This window comes from Dipodomys spectabilis, unplaced genomic scaffold (genome assembly GCF_019054845.1).
Source record: "Dipodomys spectabilis isolate Male_0828 unplaced genomic scaffold, ASM1905484v1 ptg000380l, whole genome shotgun sequence".
Taxonomy (NCBI): Eukaryota; Metazoa; Chordata; class Mammalia; order Rodentia; family Heteromyidae; genus Dipodomys; species Dipodomys spectabilis.
This window is the reverse complement of record NW_024871057.1, coordinates 183,934-209,510: the sequence shown is the minus strand read 5'-3', so window position 1 is coordinate 209,510 and position 25,577 is coordinate 183,934. Positions and strand designations below refer to the sequence as shown.

At 51.7% G+C, this 25,577-nt stretch overlaps 1 protein-coding gene across 1 annotated transcript in view; it reads right to left on the bottom strand.

The window, feature by feature from the left end:
• Nucleotides 1-394: 394 nt before the first annotated feature.
• The window catches only part of Bin3 (bridging integrator 3), a 35,310-nt gene continuing 10,127 nt past the window's right edge, over nt 395-25,577 (bottom strand). The window contains exons 2-9 of the mRNA XM_042667189.1: nt 18,241-18,289; nt 13,007-13,047; nt 12,660-12,721; nt 8,018-8,154; nt 7,538-7,578; nt 3,285-3,426; nt 2,977-3,111; nt 395-1,140 (exon numbers count right to left, since the gene is read on the bottom strand). Of these exons, the coding sequence (XP_042523123.1) occupies nt 994-1,140; nt 2,977-3,111; nt 3,285-3,426; nt 7,538-7,578; nt 8,018-8,154; nt 12,660-12,721; nt 13,007-13,047; nt 18,241-18,289 (754 nt within the window). The 3' untranslated portion in view covers nt 395-993. The remainder of the gene's footprint in view (nt 1,141-2,976; nt 3,112-3,284; nt 3,427-7,537; nt 7,579-8,017; nt 8,155-12,659; nt 12,722-13,006; nt 13,048-18,240; nt 18,290-25,577) is intronic.

Here is a 25,577-nt window from a genome sequence, read left to right as displayed (position 1 = left end):
AGCCACCCGACTTGCCAGAAGAAACCAGCACCTCTGTCCCCGGCTCCTGTGTTCAGAATGTGGTATTGGCTCTGGCCCAGCCTTTTTCCCTGTTACCCATAATTCTCGCCTCTTTCCATACCCCGTGGTCTCGGTTTGACTTTGTACATAACGTTGTTGGTTTTTTTTTTTTTTTGGCTTTTTGTTTTTTAAATAAACCAAAGTCAAAAAACAAACTGAGTGTGTCTCCGAAGCCCCCGCTGCAGCGAGTGTGGCCGTGGGAGTGAGTGGGAGCCTTGGCGCCCTGGGCCGTGCGGCTGGGCGTGATGGGGTGAGGCCCTCTGACCCGCGAGCAGGACCCAGGCAAACGGTAGTGACCTCCCTCACCCCGAGTCAGAGCACAGCAGCAGGCGGCTGTTTTACTGGAAACTTTACTTGAAAAAATAAAATTCCAAACATCCAGGTGAGCTACAAAACCACTGTTCTCGCCTTGCGGCCTGTGGCTTGCTGGCAGTGGGCTAGGTCAGGACGGCTCACTGAGTCCTCGTTACTCACCCGGTGGGGCTCAGCCCTACCCTCCACCTGTAGAGCCAACTTGTTTCCCAGGGCTGTGTCTGCATCTCACCTGGGAGTGAAGAGCCACGAGCAGCCGGTGGACTCCCCACCTGGTTCCTCGGAGGTAGATGCCCTCCCTGCCATGCCGCGGTGGAGGGGAACGCAGGCCTTCTGAGGGCCCAAGCCTGCTAGGGCCTGAGACGATGGCCCAAGCCTGTGGTTTACTCTGGACGGTTCTGGAAGGAAAGCCTCAGCTTATGTGGGGCTGAGTCCCGGCAGCCTGCTTGGGGCTCCTGGTGCTAGGCAGCCACTCAGGTCAAAGGGCTGGTGAGGAGAGCAGGGAGTGCCGCTGTCCTCGACCTGTTGGCTGGTGGAGGACAGGAGTCCGTGCCTGCTAAGGGCAAAGAGGAGACGCTGCCCGTATCCCTGGGCTTCCCAGGACTGGGGCGGGATGGGGGCTCAGTCATCTGCCACGATAGAGAGGGCTCGGAGCTCGCTCAGTTTGGCTTCATTCTCTCGCTCCCGCTGCTCATCGGAGTGACCTGGGTGGTCAAGCTGCTGGGTCAGGTCCCCGAAGATCTTGTGCATTTCTGAGTAGTACACCACCTGCCAGGAAGCAAGGGTAGTTCGCAGAGACTGGGCTCAGGTGCTGTATAGCACGTGCTGGGTGCAGGATATAAGCAGGGTCTGTTCCACCTGCTCCTGCCTTTACCCCATCGCCCCGGACCCCCCTGCAGCCAGGCCTGGAATGTTCACTGCAGAGCAAGGCTCTTGTCAAGACTGCAGGGCAGCATGGCTCATGTCTGTGGGTTCTTCCAGGCGGGCATCAGCAATGGGGTGGGGTTAGAGGGACGCAGAACAGGCTGAGGACCACAGGTATCTCCCAAGAGGAGGCCTGGGGACATTTCAATTTCCAGTCAGAAGCATGCACTCTCCTTCCACTTTAAGAGCTGGGAGACTGCAGGGGAGGTGCCATGCAGCTGTGCTGAGTGGAGTTGCACCCAGCAGGGCTCTACTAGGGGCAGAGCACTGCAAGGAGTGTGTGTGTGTGTGTGGGGGGGGGGGGGAGTGGCCCCCAGCTCCTTACCCTGGCCGTGATGCCTGGTGAGTCACCAGGAATGCTCACTTCTCCATGACTAATGACAGCAGCCGGGTGAGGAGGAGGTTGGCACAGAGGAGGCAGTAAACAACCCTGGCTACCCTGCTGCTTGGTTACAGGGCACCCCAAACCCCCTGAATAGTTCCAGCCTGGGCATCCTGCAGTTTCCACCCAGGAACTGGGAGGGCAACGCAGGAAGGCACTCAGTTCACTGGGAGGGGGTGGGGCCAGCCAGAGATTGAGGGAAGGCCAAGGTCTCCCAGCAGAGGGTGCAGTTGCTGGAAGGCAGCCCTCACCTTCTGGGCAAGGGTGGGAAGAGGCCCAGCCCCCTCTGGCTCTCTGCCTTCCTAGACAGAACAGGACCAAGGGAGGGCCTGGGTCACTAGCAAGACCCCGCCCAGCCCCAATCCCACTCAGGCTTCCTGCTGCCAAGTACTGAGCCCCATGGCTTTGGATGTTCACCGGAGGTACAGGTTGGGAGGTGGCAATCAGACTTTTCTGGGGGCAGTGGTGACTGCAAGTGACGAGGAACGACAACATCCACGGGAGGGCGCCCGACGCTCGGCCAAGAACAGAAGCAGGCGGGCAGGCAGTGGATGGGGACAGGAAAGCTTTCTCTTGGCCTAGGAAGGGTGTTGGGGGCCTGAGGCTAAAGGGAGGCACCTACTGTTAGCTAGGGACACATGTAGAGGAGCCATCCTGCTCCTGGCTCTGGCACCCAAACCTGGCCACACTAGGGAGAATCATTCCATGTAAAGACCTAAAAACAAGTTGAAGGGGGAAGGTAGGAGCTTTGTACCATCAATCTGTCCTTGTATCCCTGAGTTGCAGGAGACACAGGGCTTTGGCAGTCTTCTGGCTGCCTGGCCAAATGCACAGCTGACTAGTAACTCCACACCAGCCTGTGGTCTGTGTGCCTTTCCACCGGGGGCCTCATACCTAGTGGCCCAAGTAGTGGCTGGAGCAGGGCTCACCCAGGCTCCAAGTCAAGATCCCTAAGGCCTCGTGTTGGGTCATCAGAAAAGTCTCCAGAATTCATCATCCTCCCTCAACCGTCTTGGCAAAGCTGCTGCCCAAAGTGGTGGCACTTGGAGCTCTTTGGGTCTGAAGGAGCTATCGGGTTTCTGGCAGCTTAAACACGGGAGGAGGGGACTTGGGGGAACTCAAGTGAATAGTTCTACACTAGGGAACTATACCCACGTTAGGGCTGGGATTAACCCCGGAGCAATGGAAAAAGACAAATTCCAGCACAGCCCCTGCCAGTCCCGAGGCCAGAGGAGGCTGGTTGCACAGAATGGCTTGGTCTCCCTCCCGAGGGTTAGGGTGGTGGCGGCGGTATTCACCTGTGCACGGATCAGGGACTCGAAGCTGGGCTGGAAGTAGTCAAGGCGACTGCTGTAGAACCGTGGCATCTCATCGAGGAGTTGCATGTTTTTGGCCTCAAAGTCATCCCGCACCGGCCGCAGCTCTTCTCGGGCCTAGGGATGAAGACTATAGTGTCAGGGGCAGTGCTGGGGCACAGCATGGTGGGGGTGGGGAGTTCGGAGGTGTGGCCCCCCTCCCCAGGAAAGGGAGAAACTTGCCATGATGGCTCAATGGCCACCTTATCCCTTCTGTTGGCTCTCCCACCTGCTCCCCTGTCCCTTGGCACCTGGTGAAGCTTGGCGAGCACTGGCCCAGTCTTCTCCTTCTCCTCATACTTCTCCACTTTGGCTTGCAGCCTCCTGTAGTCCTGCAAGGCCTGTTCTCGCCGCTTCACCGCCATGTTGAGGCTTGGGAAGACACTGCCAAACCTGCCGGGCACAGCCTGGTTGGATAAAGGCCCATACTGGAGGGCAGTCTGGTGTCTTAAAATCCACTCAAGCGGTGTCTGCTCATCAGCCCCGTGAGGCTCTGGCGCTGGGCAGCTTGAACAGACAGTAGTATAACACTGGAGGAGAGGCAGACAGGGCAGAGGACCACGCCATTCATGCTATGGTGCCACTACACCAGACCACCAGTAGAGGGCACTCCTCTGAAGTTACCAGTTAGATATCTCATGTTAGAACTGGGAGAAAAGGTGGGTACTGCGGTCTTATCAATTCCTAGCAGAAGAGACTGAGATGTGAGGATTGTGCCGGCCTGGGCAGGTAAATCCCTATCCCCAAATAATTGTCAAAAGCCAGAACTAGAGCCATGGCTCAGGTGGAAAAGTGCCTGCTATGAACAAAAATGCCCAGAGAGAGCAAGAGGCCTTGAGTTCAAGCCCCAGTACTGGCATGAATTAAAAAATAAGATAAAAACAAAACCTGAAGTCAGGGAGATGACATGTGACTTGTGACATGTGACAATGGGATGGTCCATAAGAGAACTCAAGTGTCCGCGTCCTCTGGCACCCTTCCTGCCACTAGCAGCAGACAGAAACGACACGAGATGCCAGTCCTGCCTAAGGGTATCCTTGTGATGTACAAACTGAAGGCCAGAGTTTTCAGAGAACCTTCTCCCACCCTTCATGGACTACAAAGGAGGAGACATGGCAACACTTCAAGTAGAATTTCTAGAAGTGGTTGGAACACAGGGCTGCTGTCTTGGATAAGGCGCAGGGATGGTCTCCAAGCAGCTGGAGGGCCTGGACCTCCTCATGAGGTGTCCGCCATGCCATCTGTGAGCCCGGGCCATGCAATCAAGGGACCTGTCGGCGCTGATGCCTCAAGAAGACAGGTAGAGCAGGCAGGCTGGGACGGCTCGGTCAGCTCATCCGGGAAGAACCCAGAAGGGGCGAAAGGGCAGGCAGGAAGAAGTCAGGGTGGGGACTCTTCTCATTGAGATTCCAGTCCAGATGCCAGATGCCAAGTGGGTATCTGAATGTCTGGGGAGTGAGGGGTGTCGTCAGAAAGTTCAGACACCGCAGGAAGCTTGACCCCGCCCCCCAAATCTGCCTCTCCCAGCTCCATGAATTTGGTATTTCAAAGCCTCAACAGATCAAGAGGACATGGGACACAAGAGTAATGAGTACTTTTGCCAGGGAATAGAGAACACAAACCCAGTGAAGTGTTAAATGGCCCAAACAAAGCCACAGACCCAGGGAGATGACAGTGCAATGAAGGGTTTATGCTCAAAGCCATGGAAACCAATTCCTCTCCCAGGGCCCGTCCTGGGCCCACTAGCTAACTGAAGAGGTGAAGGAGGGCTGAGACGACCAGAATTTCTCTGAATGCTCAGCCACAAGCCTTTCCCTTTACTAATCAAACCAACATCTGACTAACCGCTCTGCCAGGCTGAAGATGCAGGCCTGCTCGATGCTGTGAAAACCAGACATGACCAGGACACACGGAGCCCACTGAGTGGGTGTGAAGGCATGCTGCTCTTGGGAACAGCCAACTCACTGCTGTGGCCCAAGGCAGCTGCATGATGGACTTCCAGCTGCTTCAGGAGCCCCTGTCCCTTCCTGGGCAGCTGAGGTGTGAGGCTCGGGAGCAGGTGCACTGGGGCTGAGAAGCGCCGTGCTCCCTCCCTCCACCCCACAGAGGTCCAGCAGCTGCTGGACCCTCTTGTTGCAAGCGACCTGCTGCTTGGGTGGCCCCAGGGCAGGACAGGGGACAGAGGCAGGTGGACGGCTGCTCTGCTTGTGGCCACGATCCCAACCCCTGCAGCTCACCTGTGGAAGACACCACTGGAAGCAAGCAGTGTGACAGATGCGTGCTAAGACGCGACAGGCTTAGCAAGGTGCAGGTGGTCAGGCGACCCGACACACGCTGGCCTCCAAAGCACTTGTACCTCAGCCACAACCCCAGTCCACTCTGTCATAACCAGGAGCACCAAGGGCCGCAGCCAGCCGTGGAGGACACAGGCATCATCACCGGGGAGAGGGCAGAGCCGAGGGCGGGGCAGTGTGCAACAGGGTTGACAGCTCTGGCACCGGGCCTGGTCTCCTCAGCCTCCCAGAAACCAGACCACTTGCCCTCTGCGGGGAGGCAGCGCGGTGGGAGCTGTCCCCGGGCTCTGCGAGTGGCATCTGGACCTCGGGGACACTAGGTGTTCCGCATGAGAACTCGTCTGCCACGGCAGCACCTCTCAGCCAAACAGAGATGAGAGAAGGCTGGTGTGGGTGAGCTGGGCGCCCTTCCTCGCTCCGCATGGCAGGGAGCAGACCCACGGACCCTTCAGCAGGCTGGCTCTGGGGGGAGGGGGAAAGCGTGGGGTGAAGAGGGAGTGGGGAGGGAAGGAGGCCGGCTGGGAGGTGGGCTGGGAGCAGCCGGCCTGGTGGGGAATGCCTGCCATTCCTCATCTGTGCCCACGCAGCCGGGAGCTTCCACCCACCAGGAAAGGGAAATTGAAAGCACCCCCATCCGACATGTGAACAAGCCCAGGGACTGGGATGAGAGGCCGGGCCCCTTGGGGACAGGCTGGGGGCGGCAGGGTGGCCACGATCCTCATCAGAGCACAGGAAAGCTGCAGTTTCCTGTTTCCGGCGCTGGGGTCCCTGGGAGCTTCATCTCCTGGCACAAGGAAGCTAGAGGGGAGGAGGCAACAGGCAGTGGTGGGCTCTGTGGTCAGGGAGATTGCACGCTGGCTGCGGGATGCAGGCACAAGTCAGCCCGGCGGCGGCCGCGCACGCCTGGGGTCAGCGGAGATGGTGGCCGCCCCCTCTGCCACGCCCCCACCTTCCTGGCAGGTGGTGGGCTGCGGGCACGGTGGGAAGCAGCCGGGGTTTCTCTGCACTTGGCTACAGAAGCCAGGATCCAATTTCAATGCCGCCTCGTTGGTTGTGAAATCAAGACTGAAGTCAACCCCCCTCCCCTCCCCCAGTTCCCTGAGCAGGAGCTTCTGCCTCTCTGCCAGCCCTGGTGACTGCGGCTGCCGCTGGGAACCCCTGTGGTCCGGGAACACCAGAATCCCCTGGGGACGGGGTCTCTTCTCCCTCCGTTCCTTCCACCTGGGGCTAAGCTTCTGTCTAGAGACCAGGCCCAAAAGCCACAGGTCCATGCTTCGCCAGGAGCGGAGGCGCGCTGGGCCCATGGCTGAGGAGGCTGGGGCGGTGGAGTAGGTGGGCGAGCCCTTCCTGCGGCAGGCTCGGCCTCCTAGAGGCCCACAAGTGCTGGCTAGGCTGGGCGGCCTCTTGCTAACCCCACTCTTTGGACCTGAGTAGGAAAAGAACAGGTCAACAACCCCCATACCAGGGGCTGGAGGATCAAAAACTCCTCTCCGGCTCCCTCCAGGCCCATCCAGGCCTGACCCGTAATGAAGCAGAGCCTCATTACCCAGCCCAGGCAGGCGACTGCCAGGGACCACCACAGAAGAGGTAATGAAGTCCAGCTGCTGGGCAGGGGCCCGAGCCTTTCTAGGTCAGAGAGGAGAGGCCAGGAGAGGAAGGATTGGGGAGCTTCAAGGCAAGGCTTCAGTCTGCCTCCTCCCCCGGGGCCCAGGCAACAGGCCTGTCTGATCCTTGACCAGGGCCTGCCGGACCAAAGATGAGGCTTACAGAGTTCCTGGGGAAGGCAGAGCGCCACTGCTGCGCCGCCCTCCCTGTGTGCGGCCACCCCGCCCTCCCAAAGCGCAGCGCGGCAGGCAGCTGCATCCTACCCCGACTGCAAGATGAAAGGCCTCGCGCCCGTCCGCTCAGGCGGGCCAAGGCCCCTGCTTGCTGAGTCCCGCCAGCCTGGCCCCAGGGGGCTCACCCAGAGCAAAGGGGAAAGGCCCCGGCGACCACCAGAGCAGTGGCCAGGGCCGGACAGTAGTCAGCGGCACTGCCCTGGAGCTACCAACAACCCTGACCCTGAGCCACGGATTCTGTGGCTGCCACTCCCGATTTCCTGTCTGACCCCAAGCTGGGGGCAGGCTGCTAGGTGCATGCTTTAGTCCCCATGTGGCCAGCTGATCTGCCTCTGCCCCGAGTGCCCTGTGTGCCCAGATGACCTTACTCACTTTTTCAAGGGCTCAATCACTGTCTTTTGTATCTGGTTCACCTATTGAAAGAAAAAAGCAAAACAAAACCCAATAGCATTAAAACTGGGGGAGACAGCCTCTTCCTAAAGGGTTCCTCTGAAGACAGAGAGACGGCAAGGACCCCAAGTTGGGGAGGAGGAGGACTGAGGCGGGACAGGAAGGGGGGTGTCCTAACTCTATGGTCTCTGGAGCAGGCCTGAGGGTTTCAGGTCAGGCTCGTCCTGCTGGCTACAGCTTGCGACGGCTTTGCCCAGTGTGGAGAGCTGGGCAGTGGCTCAGAGAGAGGTCTGACAGCCACGCAGAACTACCAGCCATTCCAGAAACTACCAGCCTGGGAGGAAGTAGACATGGGTTCAAAGCTCACAGGCCTCAGAGAAGCGCCAGGCTCATGGAGACCTGCAGGTGGTGCTGTGCCCAGAGGGGACTGGAGAGGGGGAGGAGCCGGTGCCACCCAGTCACCTTCTCCTGGTTGAAGGCGTCCATCCGCTTCATGGCTGTGTCGAGGGCTGTCACCATATTCAGAAAGTCTTGGTCTTGCTCACAGAGGGGATTGGACAGCAAGTCCAGGGATATCTTCACGGCAGACTTTGACATGGCTGTGAGAAGTCAAAATCACAGGTTGGTGAGTGAACAAAGGGACAAGCACAAGAACTCGGTGGGCCCTGTCCTCACCTGGCCATGGCCTCAGAGCAAGGGAGTTCGAGAACGACCCAGCATCCGTGACTAACACGGCACCGTGAGTTCACCTGGGCAGCTTCACGAGTTGCCATGACCCAAGTTTCTAACTTCTCGGCTTGACTTGGATCATCTGGCTAGGAGACTATGAAACACTTCTGCCTCCGAAGATTCTGATTCCATAAATCTGGGACCCACGAGTCTGCACTGGGCATTGTAGCCACGAGGCTTGTATGGAACTCTGGTTTCTACCAGGGGTGGCTTATTTTATGTAAAGCGGCAGAAGGCGGCAAATATTTCAGGCCTTGTGGGCCACATGGGAGCCTCCAGCACGCCGAGGAACAAGCAGCCCCAGACCCCGCCAGGCCTCCCTGCCAGGCCTCCCCGAGGAAGGGCTGACTCTCCATGGTGGGGGAAGATGAACCCAAGTCCTCACTGCCAACCAAGGCTTTGAGGGGCCTCCTGGCCTGCTCTGAGCCTCATCATGGACTCTTCTAGAAGCAGCAAAAAGGGCAGGCTGTGGGAGAAGACAGGAGATGCAAACTCCCCAGAAATGTTGAAGCAATGAAGGAAGGAGTGCTTTTTAAAATCTGTGAAGTGACTTTGTAGGCTTAGGAACAAACATTATGCATAACTTGATTTGATTATGAAATAATCGCATACAGCATAGTCAAAAGATAATGAACCTAGACAAAGCTGGGAACATTTGTGAAAAATGTCTTCTACAAAATTGTTCTTTTTTTTCTCTCCGTTTTTTTTCTATTTGAGGAAAAATAATTCCCAACGACTACAGGATGGGGAGAGCTTCCTCCCTACTTCTTTCTCTCCCGATGTTCTCCTCCCATCCTCAGGTCTTTGTATTGGTTGGAACCGATGAATCAATGAACTGCGTCTGCGCAGGCCACTGCCCCAGCAGAACAGGGCCTGGAGTCCACCCAGAGCATAGTCTGGTGTTTATGCCTGGTTCTCTGTCCCAAGTCACACTTCCTGCCCACACAGGGATTGGTAGGAGCCTATGGCCATCCTGGCACCAACCCAAGACTAGTGGTCTTTGAATTTTATAGAAGGTGAGGGTCTTGGGTCTCTGATGCAGCCTCTAGAAAGTAAGAGACAAAGGGCTCTCAGAAATGGATAGAATTGCTCTGAAAGAACGATCATCTTTAGAACACTGGCTGAGGATTTCAGATCCTCTCTGGAGCCGAGGGACTCCGGCGTAAGGACAGCATGGTGATTCCCCTCACGGGAAGTGGCCGACAGTGTGTCCCCAGCCCTACGGCACCAGTGTCTCCTGGAGTGCATTAGATGTACGTTCCCAGGCCCGGCCCAGGACCTGTTTAATCGGAGACTTGGGATCAAGCCGGTGTCCCTTCCTCCCATCCCTGCACGCGTGCGGGCTACGTGCTCGGGGAGGAAGCCACCCTCAGAAGAGCCTTTCCTCCCCATGCTGCTCTACCATGTCCCAGGAGTCACCGGTTTCTCTGCTAGAAAACCACACTTTCCAGAGCCATGGCCTCCTTGTGGAACCTGACAGGTACTTGGTCCCGAGTGACTTGCTATGGAAACAGCAGCCTGTGCTCTGTTCCTGCTCTGATACTGTGGCTGAGGAGGCTGGAGAGGGGAGGAGGAAGGGCAGGCTGCAGCAACTCCCTTTACTGCAAGGCAAAGACAGACAGAAACACATAACAGAGCTAGGTCTGACCACTGGCTCAGGACAGGACTACTCTGGAAAAATGAGGGGCCAGGTTCCGAATGGCCTATGTCCTCAGGATTGGCGATGCACAAGATTCTGGGACACGGACTAAGGGAGCTGGCCCGCCCAGCATGATGGGCAGTTCTGTCTAGGCTGTGGCAGTGGCCGCTGAAGCTGGGGAAGGCATGTTTCCTTCTGATAAGCAGAAAAAAAATGTGTAAACATTCTTTTTACTCATTACATGAGTAACTGGCTGAATCCTAACATCCAGGAAAAAAATGGGAAATGCAAGTTGCTGCCTCTGTGAGGGAATTAATGGTGAACATGCTACATGGGAGCAGGGAGGCCTCTAATCCTAGCCTGAGCTGCCCAGAGCCTGTGACCTGCTGAGCAAAGTGTGGAGACTGAGGGGCTATCCCCATTTGGACTCTGCCGGTACTGAGGCGGGCCAGGACCTCAGTGATGGAGGACTTTCTTAGCTGCCTTTTGGCTCAGACAGCAGACAAGACATGGCAGCTTTTCTGCTGGGAGAGTGACTGAACGAAATAGTTTCTTTCTTCTTCTTCTTTTTTTTTTCATGAGATGAGTATTTCACATGCCCTGCCAAGAGATACAGCGGGTGAAATTTCCTTGATGACTGTGCAAGTGGCTGGCTGCCAGTGGCACATGCCTGTACTATGAGTTATTCAGGAGGCTGAGATCTGAAGATCCAAGTTTGAAGCCAGCCTAGGCAGGAAAGTCAGAGAGACTCTGACTACAAAAAAAAAAAAAAAAATTAAAAATTAAACAGGCAGAAGTAAGGCAGTGGCTCAAGTTTTATTAGAGTGTTAGCTTTGAGTACAAAAGTTCAGGGACAGGGGCTGGGAAGGTGGCTCAGTGGTAAAGCGCTTGCCTTGCATGCCTGAGGCCCTGGGTTCGATTCCCCAGCACCACATAAGCAAAAAAGAAAAAAGAAAAAAAGCCAGAAGTGGCACTGTGACTCAAGTGGTAGAGCGCTAGCCTTGAGTTGAAGAGCTGAGGGACAATGCCCAGGCCCAGAGTTCAGGCCCCACGACTGGACCCAAAAAAAAAAAAAAAAAAAGTTCAGGGACAATGCTAAGGCCCCAAGTTCAAGCCCCAGGACTGGCACACATGCACATGGGCATACAGGCAGACACAGACACAGACATAGACACAGACACACACACACACACACACACACACACACACACACACACACACACACACACACACACACACACACACAGAGTGTTCAGGTGCTCTATGGCACAGCTGGATGGATCCTCAGTCCTACCACTGCTTCTCTGTGCACACAGTGCACACAGCCCTGAGCCAAGACTACTTCTATCTCGGGGCCTTTGTACTTGTGGCCTCTATTTGAGCACTGTTTCCCCGTGTGCATCTGCATGGAGTACATCCTCATCCCTTCAGACCTGTGAACAAGGCACCCTTATAGGAAGCCTCCCTGATCACCCCAACCTAAAACAGCACCCTGTTGCTCCCCACCCTTCTATGATTTCTGTAAACTTGATCTTGCTATTATAGCCCAGGGTGGCCTTGAACCTGTGATTCTCCTGCCTCAGCCTCCCAAAGTGCTGGGATCCCAGGTGGGCACTCCCATGCCTGGCTCCACAGCACTTGCCACTGCACATTGACTCCTTGCTCATCTTCGCTCCTGGAATGAGGACTTGGGTCTTAGCTCACTGTTGAATCCTCGGAACCAAGACACATGCAGGGCACAAACTGGGTCTCAATTGGCATTTGTCAAGTGGGAGAAAGTGGGTGGCTCTGGTTACACCCTGTTTCCAGAGTGCACCATGGATATATGCCTCCCCCTGGCACAAGGAGGGGCTGTCAGGATCCACTCTGCAGGCCAGTGCTGATGACAACAGGAATAGGAGAGCTGACCTGAGTGGGCCTTGGCCACTACAGCCAGCCAGGCCCAGGACCAGGGGCACACAGGGACTTTCCAGACAAGGCACAGTGAATTCAGGTTCTTAGGCTGCTGGGCAGGTGTGGACTCCAGCTGCCGCCGCCGGGGAACACCCTGGTGTTGTCTGACCCCAGAACTGCTTTTGTGGCACTGGGTTTAGTTCCTCCTTGTTTCAACCAAGAGCTCTCCCCAGACCCCGGATGTGTCTTGGTGCCTGCTGCCCCTCACCACAGACCCTCTAGTGCCCTTTGTCATGACAGAATGACTTGGAGGTATGTCTGGCCCTACATCTCAGACTGAGCTCTTGCTCAAACGCACCAACACCAGCTCCTGTCACAAGAAAGTAGGGGACCTGGCACTTCTGTGGAGGGGATGTGCTGCAACTGGAAGTTTCTATGCTAATGAAAGTCCCAGGGGCTTCTGGGCTCACACCCACTGCAGAGCGTGGGGGCGGGGCTTTGTGAGATGTGCTCATTTGACCAGGGAACGACCCAGGCCACTTCTCAAGAGATAAATCGTTGGCATTTTGTAGGCACGGTGAATTGTGTGTGTATGTGTTTGCTGATACTGGGGCTTGAACTCAGGACCTGAGTGCTGTCCTTTAGCTTTTTTGGTTAAGGCTGGAGCTCTATCACTTAAGCTGTACCTCTACTTTTGGCTTTTTGGTGACTAATTGAGGAGATGAGTCTGGCTTTGAATAATGATCCTCAGATCTCAGCTTCCTGAGCAGCTAGGACCAGCTGGCATGGTGAATTCTGAGTTAGTCTTTGGGAGCAATGCAGGTGCAGGGCAGGGCCACCTACCCAGGTCTGCATCGGTGCTCTTCTTCATATCCTTCTGAAGCCGCCTGGTCTGCTCTTCCAGCCTGCAAGGAAGGGGCAGGTGTGGGCACCTGGCCTTGCTCTGCTCAGCCCGCTCCCCTACATCTGAGCTAGACCCAGTCTGTGTGCCACGGGGAGGGAGGCCCTGTCCACAGGACCATAGGCCACATAGGCTCTACAGGAGGCCCAGGAGAGTAGCAGCAGCCTGGAGTCCTGGGCTGCCCTGGGTCCTGACTGGGCTGGGGGGAGATGAGGAAGAGTGGAAGTGCTGGCAGGAAGCAGGGGCCCTTCCCACCTCCTGCCTTGTCCTTTAGGGGTTTGCCACTTACTGTTGGAGTTTTCCATACTCCCTTTCAAAGTCTCTCTCCACCTGTAACGAGAGAGACAACTCAATCAACGGAGCAATGACAACAGGGTGGAAAAAAACCTCCCAGTCTCCAGAAACTCCCTTCACACCCTCCCCCTGGCCTGCAGAGAACAACACTGTCCAGTTCACACACGCTCCGCAGGTCATTAACGACACAGTCTCCCTGTGTTCCCAAGTTAATGAACTGTTTGATTTCGGGAGAAGGCCTCTCCTCCCAGAGGGGCCAAGCAGGCAAGTCATAGCAGATCGTGGCTCTGCTCTGCGGCTGCAGGAGTGAGGTGCTGGGCTGCGTGCCCTCTCTTCACCTTCGCTCTTGTGGCAGTCAAGGTGATCGGAATGCGGCTAAGTGGTAGTGGGGTGCAGAGACAGAGGCAGTTCTGGAGTTTAGGACTGCCTAGATCTGCCATTTCCAGCTGTGAGACCTGAGCAAGGCCCTGCCCACTAGCCACAGTCCCTGCCTGCCTGCTGGGGGGGGGGGGGGGAAGGGGGGGAGGTGAGGGGAGTGGGTGGGGGAGTCAGGGAAGATAAAGAAAGATCACACATTCAACTATGGGGGAGGTAGGGAGGGGGAGATGTATGTTGGAGTGAAGGTCTAGTACTTTCTCTCACAGGCCGAGCAGGAAGTGATTTGGAGGAAGAAGTAGGGATAGGTAAGACCTGAACTCTGGTACTCAGTGTGGAGGATTTTCAAGTATTAATATGTGTGTGTGTGTGTGTGTGTGTGTGTGTGTGTGTGTGTGTGTGTGTGCGTGCACGTGTATGTGCGCGCGCGCGCGCATACGCATTTGCTTGTTCTAGGACTTGAACTCAGGGCCTGGGTGCTGTCCCTTATCTTTTCTGTTCAAGGTTGGTTCTCTACCACTTGAGCCTCACTTCCAGCTGATTAACTGGAGGTAAGAGTCTCACAGACTTTCCTGCTAGGGCTGCCTTTGAGCCGTAATCCTCAGATCTCAGCCTCCTGAATAGCTAGGATTACAGGTGTGTACCACTGGAGCCTAGCTTCCTAACATTTTTGACTCCTACTTCCTCTTCTGTTAAAGTGGGGTACTTCACTTAGTCATTCCCTGTGGCAACTTTAGCCGACAAGGGCATAAGAACAGAACAGCCTCAGTGGCTTGCTTGCTCAGAGGCACTCATATAGACCAGGGTGCGAGCACCCATCCCCCTCTCCTGCGGTAGCTCACAGCTGCCTGCGATGCAGATGGGACTGATGACCCTTTAGCAGAGAGAGGACTTGGGAAATACCCGTCAGGAAAGCCCCGGCTGTGCTGGGTAGTGCTCTGTCTGGGCACTGGGACCCTGCTGCGGCGCCCTCTTGCTCAGAGGCTGTAGAGCAGTGATGTCTTAAGACAGTGAAGGACAAAATGAGAAGTACACATTTCCTGGCTGGAGGCAGGCTCCCCAGGATCCAGAGCACACAGTAGGAGCTTGCTGGCATGGGGGCAAGGTACCTGCCGAGCCTCTGGCGCTGTCTTTGGCTCCTACTCCTCTCTGGCAATGCCAGGGCATGCTGCTGTGTGTGGGATGTCACAGAACACCTGGCCTTTGGCTGGGGACTGCTTGGGCTTGCACAGGAAGGAGCTTCACATTTCCAACCAGGCAGGAGTATTCTGGGTAATGAGAGACTCCGTAGTGTCTCACTGGAAACAGGCATGCATTCTGTTTGGTGCCACTCTAGGTGCCTGACAGCTCGAGAGGTGCCTGTGAGCATTCAGCCACCCTGGCATCCAGGAGCCAGGTGTAGGTTGCCTCTATAGCTCACTGGTCCTAGATCTTTCTAGAGGGGAGAATCCCCCAGGGACAGCACCAGAACACAGCCCCTTGCAGAGTGGCTAAATGAATAAAGGGCCACACTGGTGTCACATTCTGAGGTAGATGACTTCGGAGGGAAAGAGCCAAGTGCAAAAGATCTGAGCATCTTGGAACGCTTGATGCCTCTGCCAAGAAGGCAATTGGAGCGCAGTCAACAATGCAAGTGTTAGCACATGTGCACAGATCACAGGAGGCCAGGCCGGGCCGGGCCAGATTGGTGAGGTTAGTGCAGGGGGAATTGAGCCCCTGACTCTCTCCCTCAGATGCTCCCTGCATGCTCTGGGGCTCCAAGTATAAGGGAGGAATATGCTTCTTGCTGCTTGATCTGCAGTTCCCAGACCAGCCCCGGCACAGAGCAGGAGCTTGGCATTTGCTAAGTAAACGAGCAGGCTGTGTCTTCTCCAATCCCATATTCATGATGAAGTGAGAAAGGAGGTTACAGACTAGGCTGGGAGAGACCAGAGCTCCAGGGCAGCCACAGGCATGGCAGACCAGAGCTAAGTTGGGGGAACACTCCAAGAGTTGTTCTTCCAGGGGCTCTGGTGAACCCCACCTCTGTGTGAGCATATGCCAAGACCTACTAAGCACCTCGTCTTTCTCAACTGGTGAGGCTCAGGGTGCCTACTCTTTCTTGCTCTGACTACACGAGGTGCCGACCGAACTAGCAATCTTCGTGGGTGCTTTCCTTTGTGTCCAAGCACAAGACCTTGCTTGGAGGGCCATGGAAAGGCGAGGCTTCAAAGAGTGCCTCCATCCTTCTGGCTTCAGCAGGGAGGTGTGGCTCTTTTCTCCCCATCAAGATGCTTGGGCCACTTTATGGGACCTGGGGACCAAGGGGGACTAAGCGGAAGGTTTGGGTCGGGAGGTGTGGGAGCTTGTCTTCTGTTGTCTCAGTGCCAACGGTCAGCCTGCAGGGAACATGCCATTCCAGCCACAGCCCCAACCATTGTGGAATGTATGTTTGTAACCTGGGCACAGGCGAGCAGCAAGAGTAAAGACAATGCTTTCTTTGTGGCTGGCAGCTGGTGTCTTAAGCCAAAATCCTCCTGAAACGCCCTGAAGATAACATGAGCATTTCTTCCCATGACAGGGGCACCATGACTTCCAATAACCCATGAGGCCACATCTGCTCCCCTCCCTGGCGGTGCCTGGGCAGGAGTACCAGAGTGTGCAACCACGTCTGGGGCCGCTGCCAGAGCTGCAGAGACAACCACCTAGCTAGGCCTTCTCTGGGCTGCTGGTGGTGGGCAGGACTGACTCTTAACGAGGCAGGGTCTTTCTGTCTATACTTCAGCACCCTGGGGAGCTGAGAACAGCTGGGGCAAGCAAAATCCTCCTTTAAAGTTGAACCTTGGCTCTGATTCCTGGGGAGAGATCAAAGGCCCAGTTTACAATTTTAGTGCACTGGGGAACCGAGCTATTGGGCGAGGCCGGGTCCTCAATGGCTTTGGAGGGCGTCAAGTCAGCCGCTCTGCTAACGTAGCAGCCGCCAGCAAGGCTTCTTACGGATTCCACACTGTGTTAAATGTCTTATATGCATGGTCTTATGAGGCTCTTCCTGCATCTGAGACATGGTGTTACGGTTACCTTCATCTTACGCATAAGAAAGCTAAGGAGTGCAGGGGTGCTGGCGGCTGAGGTCTATAATCCTAGCCTCTCAGAAGGCTGAGAATTGAGGATCCAGGTTCAAAATTAGCCTGGGCAGGAAGGTTGGTGACACTCTTATGTCCAATTAACCATCAAAAAGCCAGAAGTGGAGCTATGGTTCAAGATGTAGAGTGCCCAGGCCCTGAGTTCAAGCTGCCTGCACACCTCCTCCCCACCCCCCAAGAAAAGGAAAGTGAAGGAGGAGTTAAGGCACACACCCAAGGTCGTGAACAGTGTGTGGCAGGGCCAGGATGGGAATTCAGGCAAACTGCCAAAACCTTGCACTTTAACCATTTCCTGATATCTGGTTTCCATGGGGGGTGGTGTGTGTGTGGGCGGGGAGGGGGGGTTGGATCATGGACTAGAGGACAGCAGACACACATGTACAAGACAAGGGATGTAACACGTGCATCTCATCTGCTCTTCCCCAGAAGTCTTTGCTACTTCTCAGAATAAAAGACTCAAGATCTTCCCGCCAATGAACACTGGCACAAGTTGAAACTGCAGTCCAGCCTATATTTCTCTGTTGGAGAACAAAGGCCACTTGATGAAGGTTGGGATGGTAGGAGGGATTTGTGTTTGTCTTTGTTTTTAGGGAAAGAGGGGAATAAAAGACCCTTCTCAAAACCACTTCCCTTTTGGATCTGCCACGGATAAAACTCTGGAGGCTCAAAGCCACACCTTCCTGCTTCCTGGAGCCGCTGAGCTCCGCATTTGCACACCCAGATTCTCTGGGCTTAAGCTAAGAGTCTCCACAGATGGTTAGCCCCTGAGTGGGGGACGCTGCTGACTTGCCTTTATGAAGCAGGGGAGGATTCTTTTAACTCAGGCCCACTTCCTTTCAAGTGACCACATTTTGGATTACCCTCTAAAATGGAGGCATTGGTCAGATGTGTGCTGAACTTCCTGCCAAATAGAAACAATGTCTTTCCTGTAGTTTTAAGAGCTGAGCCAAGGATGGGGGAGAGGGGAGAGAAGTTAGAAAGGCAAAGGACTGAGGCAACGGGTTGTCATAGTGGAGATGGTGCTGGACTTTTCAGAGCCTTTATGGAAAGGAGCTCTAGAGTGTGGTCACCTACATTAAAACCCAGGGCTACACTCAGATTTGTGGGCGAGGAGCCGAGGAGGCTATTTTGTTGGGAGAATCTCTTGAAGATCTTTACCGCCAACACAAAACACAGAATGAGGAACAGATCAGATTCTCAGACCCAAGTTCTAATTGCAGCTGTGCCAATTGGATTTCAGATCTTAGAAAGTCACTGCCAGTTTGGGGGGCTTAAGTGTCAGGTAACAAAACAGGTGGTCCCAGAGTTTTAGCTCTAGCTTTCTAGAAATCTGCAACTCTTTTTTCCTCTCATCCTGGAGACACCTTTAGGTTGGCAGCTATTACTACCCTGCTGAGTGATTCTGGACCACAGGAGAAAAACGCATTTGACAGAGTAGACAAAGGGCTCTGGGTCATCTGGAGAGGCTGCTTGATATTTTATGCAGCTAAGGTAGCCAGAAATAAAGTCCTGGGCTGTGCCTTTGGAGGGGCATCTGCGTTTCAGGACCCCTCTTTAAAAGAGGACTACGCAGACACAGGCGAATGACTCAGGACAGGTCACTGTGAGCCCCAGGCTCTACAGTGAGCCAGGTTGATGTTTTCCTAGTCCCAAGATGTGTTGAGTCAAATCTCTGGTGCTGTGTGGAGGCCACGAGAGATGGAACTGAGCAAAAATATTGGGTTATACTCACTGTTTTGGGAACAATCTGTTTCTTGGGCTGCCCAATCTTGAAAGGAATCCTGGAAGAGGGAGAGACAAAGAAGACTACTGTGAGAAAATGGGAAGCATGGGCTAGAGGAATGGATGCAGGATGGCTCTTCTGCCCGAGGAAAGTGAGACGCCAGGGAATTGCTACTTGGTATTAGGACTCCCATTTCCTCGTATGTGCATGAGCTTAGTTTGTGGACACAGTGCCCCGCAGACAACGTCCCACCAAGGCTCTGGGTACCACCTCTGGCCCAGAGCATCTTTTCTACTGACAGTCTGCCATGTAAATACATGGAAGAAAACTGGGCAATGGTGACTCATGCCTGGAAGTCTAGCTATTCAGAAGGCTGAGATCTGAGGATCAAGGTTCAAAGCCAGCCCAGATAGGAAGTCGCCAGACGTGGAGCTATGGCTTAAGTGGTAAGAGTGCTAGCCTTGAACAAAAGAGCTCAAGGACAACATCCAGACCCTGAATTCATGCCCCAAGATGGACTAGCACACACGTGCATATGTGCACAAATACACACACACACACACACATACACACACACACACACACACAGAGCAAGGGCAGAAAAGAGAAAATAGCTGCAAAGTGAGAAATTAAAGGCTCATATAATAGCTATCATTCTTGGAAACATGCCTTTAAAAAACCCTGCAAATATCACTCAACTTCTGTATGAAGTACTTCTCAGTTTCTCTACAGAGGGACAATCGGTGGATCCTATGGGAATGCTGGGGCGAGATGATAGATTAGGGGCATTAGAGACAGTGGCTTTCTGGAAGAATCTGCAATCCAACCTGGATCTTCCTTGAACTTGTTAAGGAGTTCTGCACCTCAGATTGCCCACTGGTACCTGGACCAGGCTTGAGCAGAAGAAGGATAAAGTCTTGTGGGTGGAGCACCAGGCCAGCCCCAGTTCCTGAGCAGACTGTCCTTGGCAGGAAACTGCTGCACGGAGACTTACTTAAAAATGAGTGGATGACACTAGATAACACAGCAGCTTCCCCAGGCACCGAAAACTTTATGATTCTACAATCCTGAGAGGCACAGCACTCTGCCTAGGCGAGGAGGCCAGCCTGGTGTGTCTCAGCAGCAACAGGAACTATGGGCTGCACCTCCATGCTGCCCCCAGGTAGGACGCGAGGGACCCTGGGGTCAGTTTAGTAAAATGTCCGGAAGCCAGCCTCTCCATCAAAACCTCCTGTTGTCAACACTGCCTGGCCCAACCCCTTCTCCCCTAAACCCAGAGCCTGCTTCCCTTTGGCCCAAACTGACCAAACTGTTGCTAAACCCAACAGTATAATTAACCACCGATAATAACCCCAGACGGTGATCTGGTTGAGGGGATGGGCCAGCTTGAGTCACGGTGGTTTAAATTTAATTTCTGGAGGACATCCTGTTTATTGTTAACCCAGCCCCATAATTTGGGAGTGTTAACCCTTTGCGGACTGGCTGATTCACGTGGCTTGTGTCAACAGAGCATCTTGAACTATGTAATTACCAGAGAGAAAGGTAAGCTAGGGAGCGGGAAAGGCAGGGGAAAATGAACTTGCAATTTCCCGTCCTCGGACTTAAAGAGAAAAGTCAGAGAGACCAAAGCTCCCTACAATCAAGGATTGGAGGTGACAGCTGGTAAATGACTGCCCTCAAGACTACTTTGACCAATGTAAACGAGGTCCTGGCAGGGTTGTGGATGGGCTGTGGGAAGCCCACTACAACAGAAAACCTCTGACCAGGGAGAAGAGCCAGCCTCTGCCCCCCGGTCTTGTCACTTGTGCACATCAGGGGCCTTGTTTCTTCAGCAATGAAACAAAAAGGTGTTGGAGTATTTGTGCTTTTCTGCTTGTCCACATGGAAGCTCCATCTCAAGACTACAGGGAGCAGGCTCAAAGCCCAGAGAATCCTGAGTGGCCGGAGTCTAGTACTGCAGATCAAGAACCAAGAGAGCTGGGACTTAAGTTTCCATTATCTGTAACCCACAGTCTCTCTATCTTAATTTAGAATCACAGTATTTTTAGAACTGCAGGTCACCATAGAAATTTTTTCCTTTTCCATTTCAACCCTCTCATTCTGTAGACAGGGAAGCAGATGCCCAGAGGTTTGGTGATTAGCCCAGGGTCCCCATGCTGGCTCATGAGAGAAGCAGAAATAAGTCAGTAGGACCTGTCTTCTGGACTCGGTCTGCTCTCTGCCATTCAAAGTTCCACATTCTTTTCACATGAACTTTGTTCTATAGATTTGATCAAAATGCCTAGTGTTACTACATTGGGGGATCAGAAGGGCTCATAGTTTTGAAGAGCCTGGGAACGAAAGAGGAGGTGTCTAGGTTTTGGCACAGACAGATTCTATGCACTGTGAAGATGGAGTGGGTCATTCTTTCTGTATTTCCACTGAAGATACTGAATATCAGATGGACCATGATCAAACTATTCTTAGCAATCTTCAACCCGCCAGCTCAAAAGCCTTCTCTCTTACCTGCTAGAAGTCCCTTTTAAAGGAAAAATGACTTTATTTTGGAGGTTTTATTTATTTTAATTATTTATTTATTTTTTTTGTCAGCCGTGGGGCTTGAACTCTGGTCCTGGGCACTGTCCCTCAGGTCTTCAGCTCAAGGCGAGCACTCTACCACTTGAGCTACAGTGCCACTTCCGGTTTTCTGGTGGTTTATTGGAGATAGGAGTCTCACGGTCTCTCCTGCCCGGGCTGGCTTTGAACCACGATCCTCAGATCTCAGCCTCCTGAGTAGCTAGGATTACAGGCGTGAGCCACCAGCGCCAGGCTATTTTGGAGGTTTTAAGCTTTACAGAAAAATTGTAAAACAAAGTGTCCTAATCCCATCTCCCCTACTGATCCCTTTTTATTAATGTTACACTAATATGTACATTAGTCATGATTAATGAACCAGTATCAACATATTAAAGTCTATGCTCCAGTCAGATCTCCTTAGCTTTCCCCTAATGCCATTTTCCAGTGCTTGGATACTACTCAGGTCACCACATTACATTTTGTCTGTAAGTCCTTTCAGGCTGTGGTCATTGGTTACTTTTCCTGTTTTTGATGAAATAGACAATGTTAAGGAGCACAGGTCTTACATTGTACAGAATGTCTCCCAAATGGGATTTGTGTGAGCTGAGGTTACTGCTTTAAAGGAGGAGGATCGCAGAGCACCTGCTTCATGAAGGGCAAACGCGAGGGACATGGCTCAGCCATGCATGTGGCCCTTGCCACTGGCTGAGGCAGTGCCTGCTTGTTTCTCTAGTACGTAGCTGTCCCTAACACCCTTCTACCTGTCCATGACATGTTATAGAAGAAAGCCACCATGGAGCCAGGTTCCATTTATTTATTTATGTTAGTCAGTTATTTATATCAATACGGACTCATGAATACTTTTATTTTATACTTTGAGTTATAAACCAATCCCACTTCATTTTAGAACTCAAACTGATTCAGTTTTAGCCATTAGCAGCTAGTTCACTTGGCCTGTGTGTGCTTTAAGATGACCCTGGCTCAGGAGGGCACCAGTGGCTCACACCTGTAATCCTAGCTATGCAGGAGGCTGAAATCTGTGGGTCATGGTTCGAAGCCAGCCTGGGCAGAAAGTCTGTGAGACTCTTATCTCCACTAACTACCATAAAAACCAGAAGTGGTTCAAATGGCAGAGTACCAGCCTTGAGCAAAAAAGCCAGGGTTTGAGTTCAGGCCACAGTACTGGCACCAAAAAAAAAAAAAAAAAAAGATGGGTCTTGGCTCATCTTGCATGTTTCCTGCCCTAGCCAGAGTTGGTGAGGAACTGCACCAGCCTTCAACATGGTCAGTGGTCTCAGCCTTCCTCCTGGTCTCCTTCCTCACTCACCCAGCACATCTACCCTGATTTGGCATGTGGCTGCCTGCCAATCCCCAAATCTACACTCTTCTCTGGTCTGAAACTGGGGCGTTTTGAAGCACATCATCAGGACAGCAGGACTGTACAGGGAACGTGGACATGTGGCCACCTCAGCCAAATAGAAGGCCCTCCCTCCTGGCTTACCCCAGTTCTTCTCAAGACTGAAGTGAGAATCAGTTCTTCTCACGTAAGAGCTAAGAGGGAGATATGGGGCAGGTGAGGGAGGGAGAAGAAAAAACCCAAACCCAGCCATAACCTCCCATCTAAAAGAAGACCAAGGTTAATGTTTGGTAGTGTTTATTTTATTTTTCAATTTGCAAGAAGAAAAACAAAGGAGAAAAACAGGCAAAAGTCAGTAGTGGTTATTTCTGAGTAGTAAAAATAGAATTACTATTTTTTTCATATTTTCTTCTTTGTACTTTCCATGTTTTCTCAAACAAACAAACAAAAAAACCATTTTTTTCCCTTGACCATAAAAATAGCCCTTGATCAGTGTTGAAAACTTGGAAGAAATAGAAAAGCTGAAATGATGAAACACACAAGTATGTACATACCCTAACAAAACAAAAAAAGCAGTGAAACACTGAATCTCAGTGTGTATATTACTATTATTACCACCACCACCACCACCACTACTACTACTGTATTGGGTATTGAATCCAGGGCCTTGAGCATGCTAGCCACATGCTAGCATTCTACCACTGAGCTACATCCTCAGTCCTTCTAAAAATATTATTTGTCATTTATATTTACCATTTTATACCTCAGAATAAAAACATTTCCTATAAAGATGTCATTTATTTTTCCTGTTTGTGGTATTAATTGAACCCAGTGCCTCATAGTTGCTAGGCAAGCTTTATCTTTTGTGTTATGCCTCCAACCATCTTTTCATTTTCTTTATGCAAGTTTATAGATCATGTTTGTTCTGATGTACATTTTATTAACATGTACATTTTATTAACATGCTGGATCCTCGGAGTATTTCCAATTTGGCAATTTACAATCTTTAGTTCTGGGAATAAAAAAATGGCTGTGATTTGATTTCTTCTGTATGTTCTGTTTAATTGTGATGGTGTCAGAATTTTGATGTTGACCCTCCTGGCTGATCTTCTCATTGCTGGTTTTCAACATTTTCTTATGTAATACTTTTGAAGAGTTTTCTCCCTCATTCTTGCTATCAGCTTTTCCTTAAATTTTATGCCTTTCTCAATGAGAAAGCTTTGATTTGTATATTGCAAGAGAAATTCAATTGCTAATATAAAAAAGGTACCTGATTATTTATAACCCCATCCTTACAACTACCTTAATGTATTAGAATGCCAGATTAAGGCCTGCATAATTTTTATTGCATATATTTATTTAATTTTGTTATCAGATTTCTATTTCCTTTACAGGATGTCCCTTTTTACAGTGTTCGGTTTGGATCTCACAGACAACTTGTCTCTCTGAGATCTTAATGATAGTTCAAAAAAAGTTTCTTCTCCCTTCATAATCTGCTTCCCACCAAGTTGTATTTTTTTCCTTCTATTTACTTAGTCTTCACTTTTTGTACAACATGCTTTCCTTCAATGTGTGATAGGTTTTGGTTGTCTGCTCACATATAGGCTGGGGGACAAAAGAAAGTTCTCTAGCAGCTCTGAGCGCATGGATATGGTTGGTCTCTCATGGGGTATGACAAGACAGCATCTTCTGGTCCTTTCTCTGGTGGGTGTAATTCCCTAACGTTAACTGCTAGTCTTCTGCCTTGGTGATAAAGGCTCTAGGCCAGGGTGTCTCTTGGACACTCCACGTGTGGACACTCATTTCCCCCCAAGACTTCTCCAAGACAAGTGACGCTCGCAAGTCTGTCAGGGTTCTGGAGTCCTGATACAACTGGGATGTCTTTTAAGGTAAGAGAATATAAAATATACAAACAGGTGTGAAAATGAAAATAAAAATAAGCATGGAAGTGGAAAAAAAGCTTAATGAATAATTTTAAAAGTGGACAAATGACACAAGTGTTGGAAATAACCTACTATTTTTATGACCCCTCTGCCTGCCCCACCTCTATGTTATGACCCAAGTCTTCAGGGTTGCAGAGTCCTTGACTGTGCTCCTGTGACAGGGTTGGTGGCATAGTTTTTGTTTTTAACTATCTTTAAGTGAATAGTAAGCGGTTATACAAAGGAGTTTGCCATTTAACAAAGCAGTTTATGAATACAACAGATCTTGATCAGAGTCACCTCTTTCAATAGGCATCGTTTTTCTTTTTTCTTTTTTTGGGTCCGGTCATGGGGCCTGAACTCTGGGCCTGGGCGCTGTCCCTCAGCTCTTCAGCTCAAGGCTAGCGCTCTACCACTTGAGCCATAGCGCCATTTCTGGCTTTTTTTTTCCTGCTTATGTGATGCTGAGGAATCGAACCCAGGGCCTCATGCATTGCAAGGCAAGTGCTCTACCACTGAGCCAACTTCCCAGCCCACGCATCGTTTTCTTAAGAGTAAAAAGGATGGTAATTCAGTCTTTCCTCCTATATGGTTAACTGAAATTCATTTTCTACTACTGACAGTTTAGAAACGCTTGTTTTCAGCTTGCTGGTAAATATATAAATTTCAGAACTTACAATATTTAGGAAAAAAATCTTGTTTCTTTTATAAATAAACTGTTAGATTTCAAGGCACATTTCAAGACTCGTTGTACAGTGATTAATCTTCAATGCTCTCTGAATTAATGACAGTAACTGGTTTGTCACTAATGTCCTTGTAGGAGAGCATAGCATGATTTATGTCAACTCGATGTATACAAATGATGTTCAATCTACTGGAAATGTGTTTGTATGAGTTGTTCCTCTTCATCACCTTGTTTATCAAATTATCATTATTCCTGGTTAAAACAGATTTTATTTCCTTAATCAAGTTTTAGTTTTTGACACAACCATTTGAGAATGCTTTGCTAAATGCTAGATTTCCCATGAATTTCAACTGATTCAATTGTTAGCTGTTATCATTTGGGATCCATTCACTGTTAAATCCAATTTCCCCTTCAGATTTACTTCCTCCCTGCTCTGGTGATGGTGATTGAACCCAAGGCCTCATATATGCCGCGCAGGTGCTCTACCATCAAGCTACACTTCCCAATCCCCTTCAATTTTTACATGAATTAAAGGATTATGAAAAAGGCTGGGTGCTGGTGGCTCATGCCTGTAATACTAGCTCCTCAGGAGGCTGAGATCTAAGGATCATGGTTGGGAGCCAGTCAGAGCAGAAAAGTCCCTGTAAGACTCTTAACTCCAATTAGCCACTCAAAAACCAGCCTTTCCTGCCTGGTGCTGTGGCTCTAGTGGTAGGGCACTAGCCTTGAGCACAAAGAGGCTCAGAGATAGCACCCAGGCCCTAAGTTCAAGCCCCACAACTGGAAAAAAAAAAGAAAAAGGGGGCCTCTTGCATATTTCTCAGTT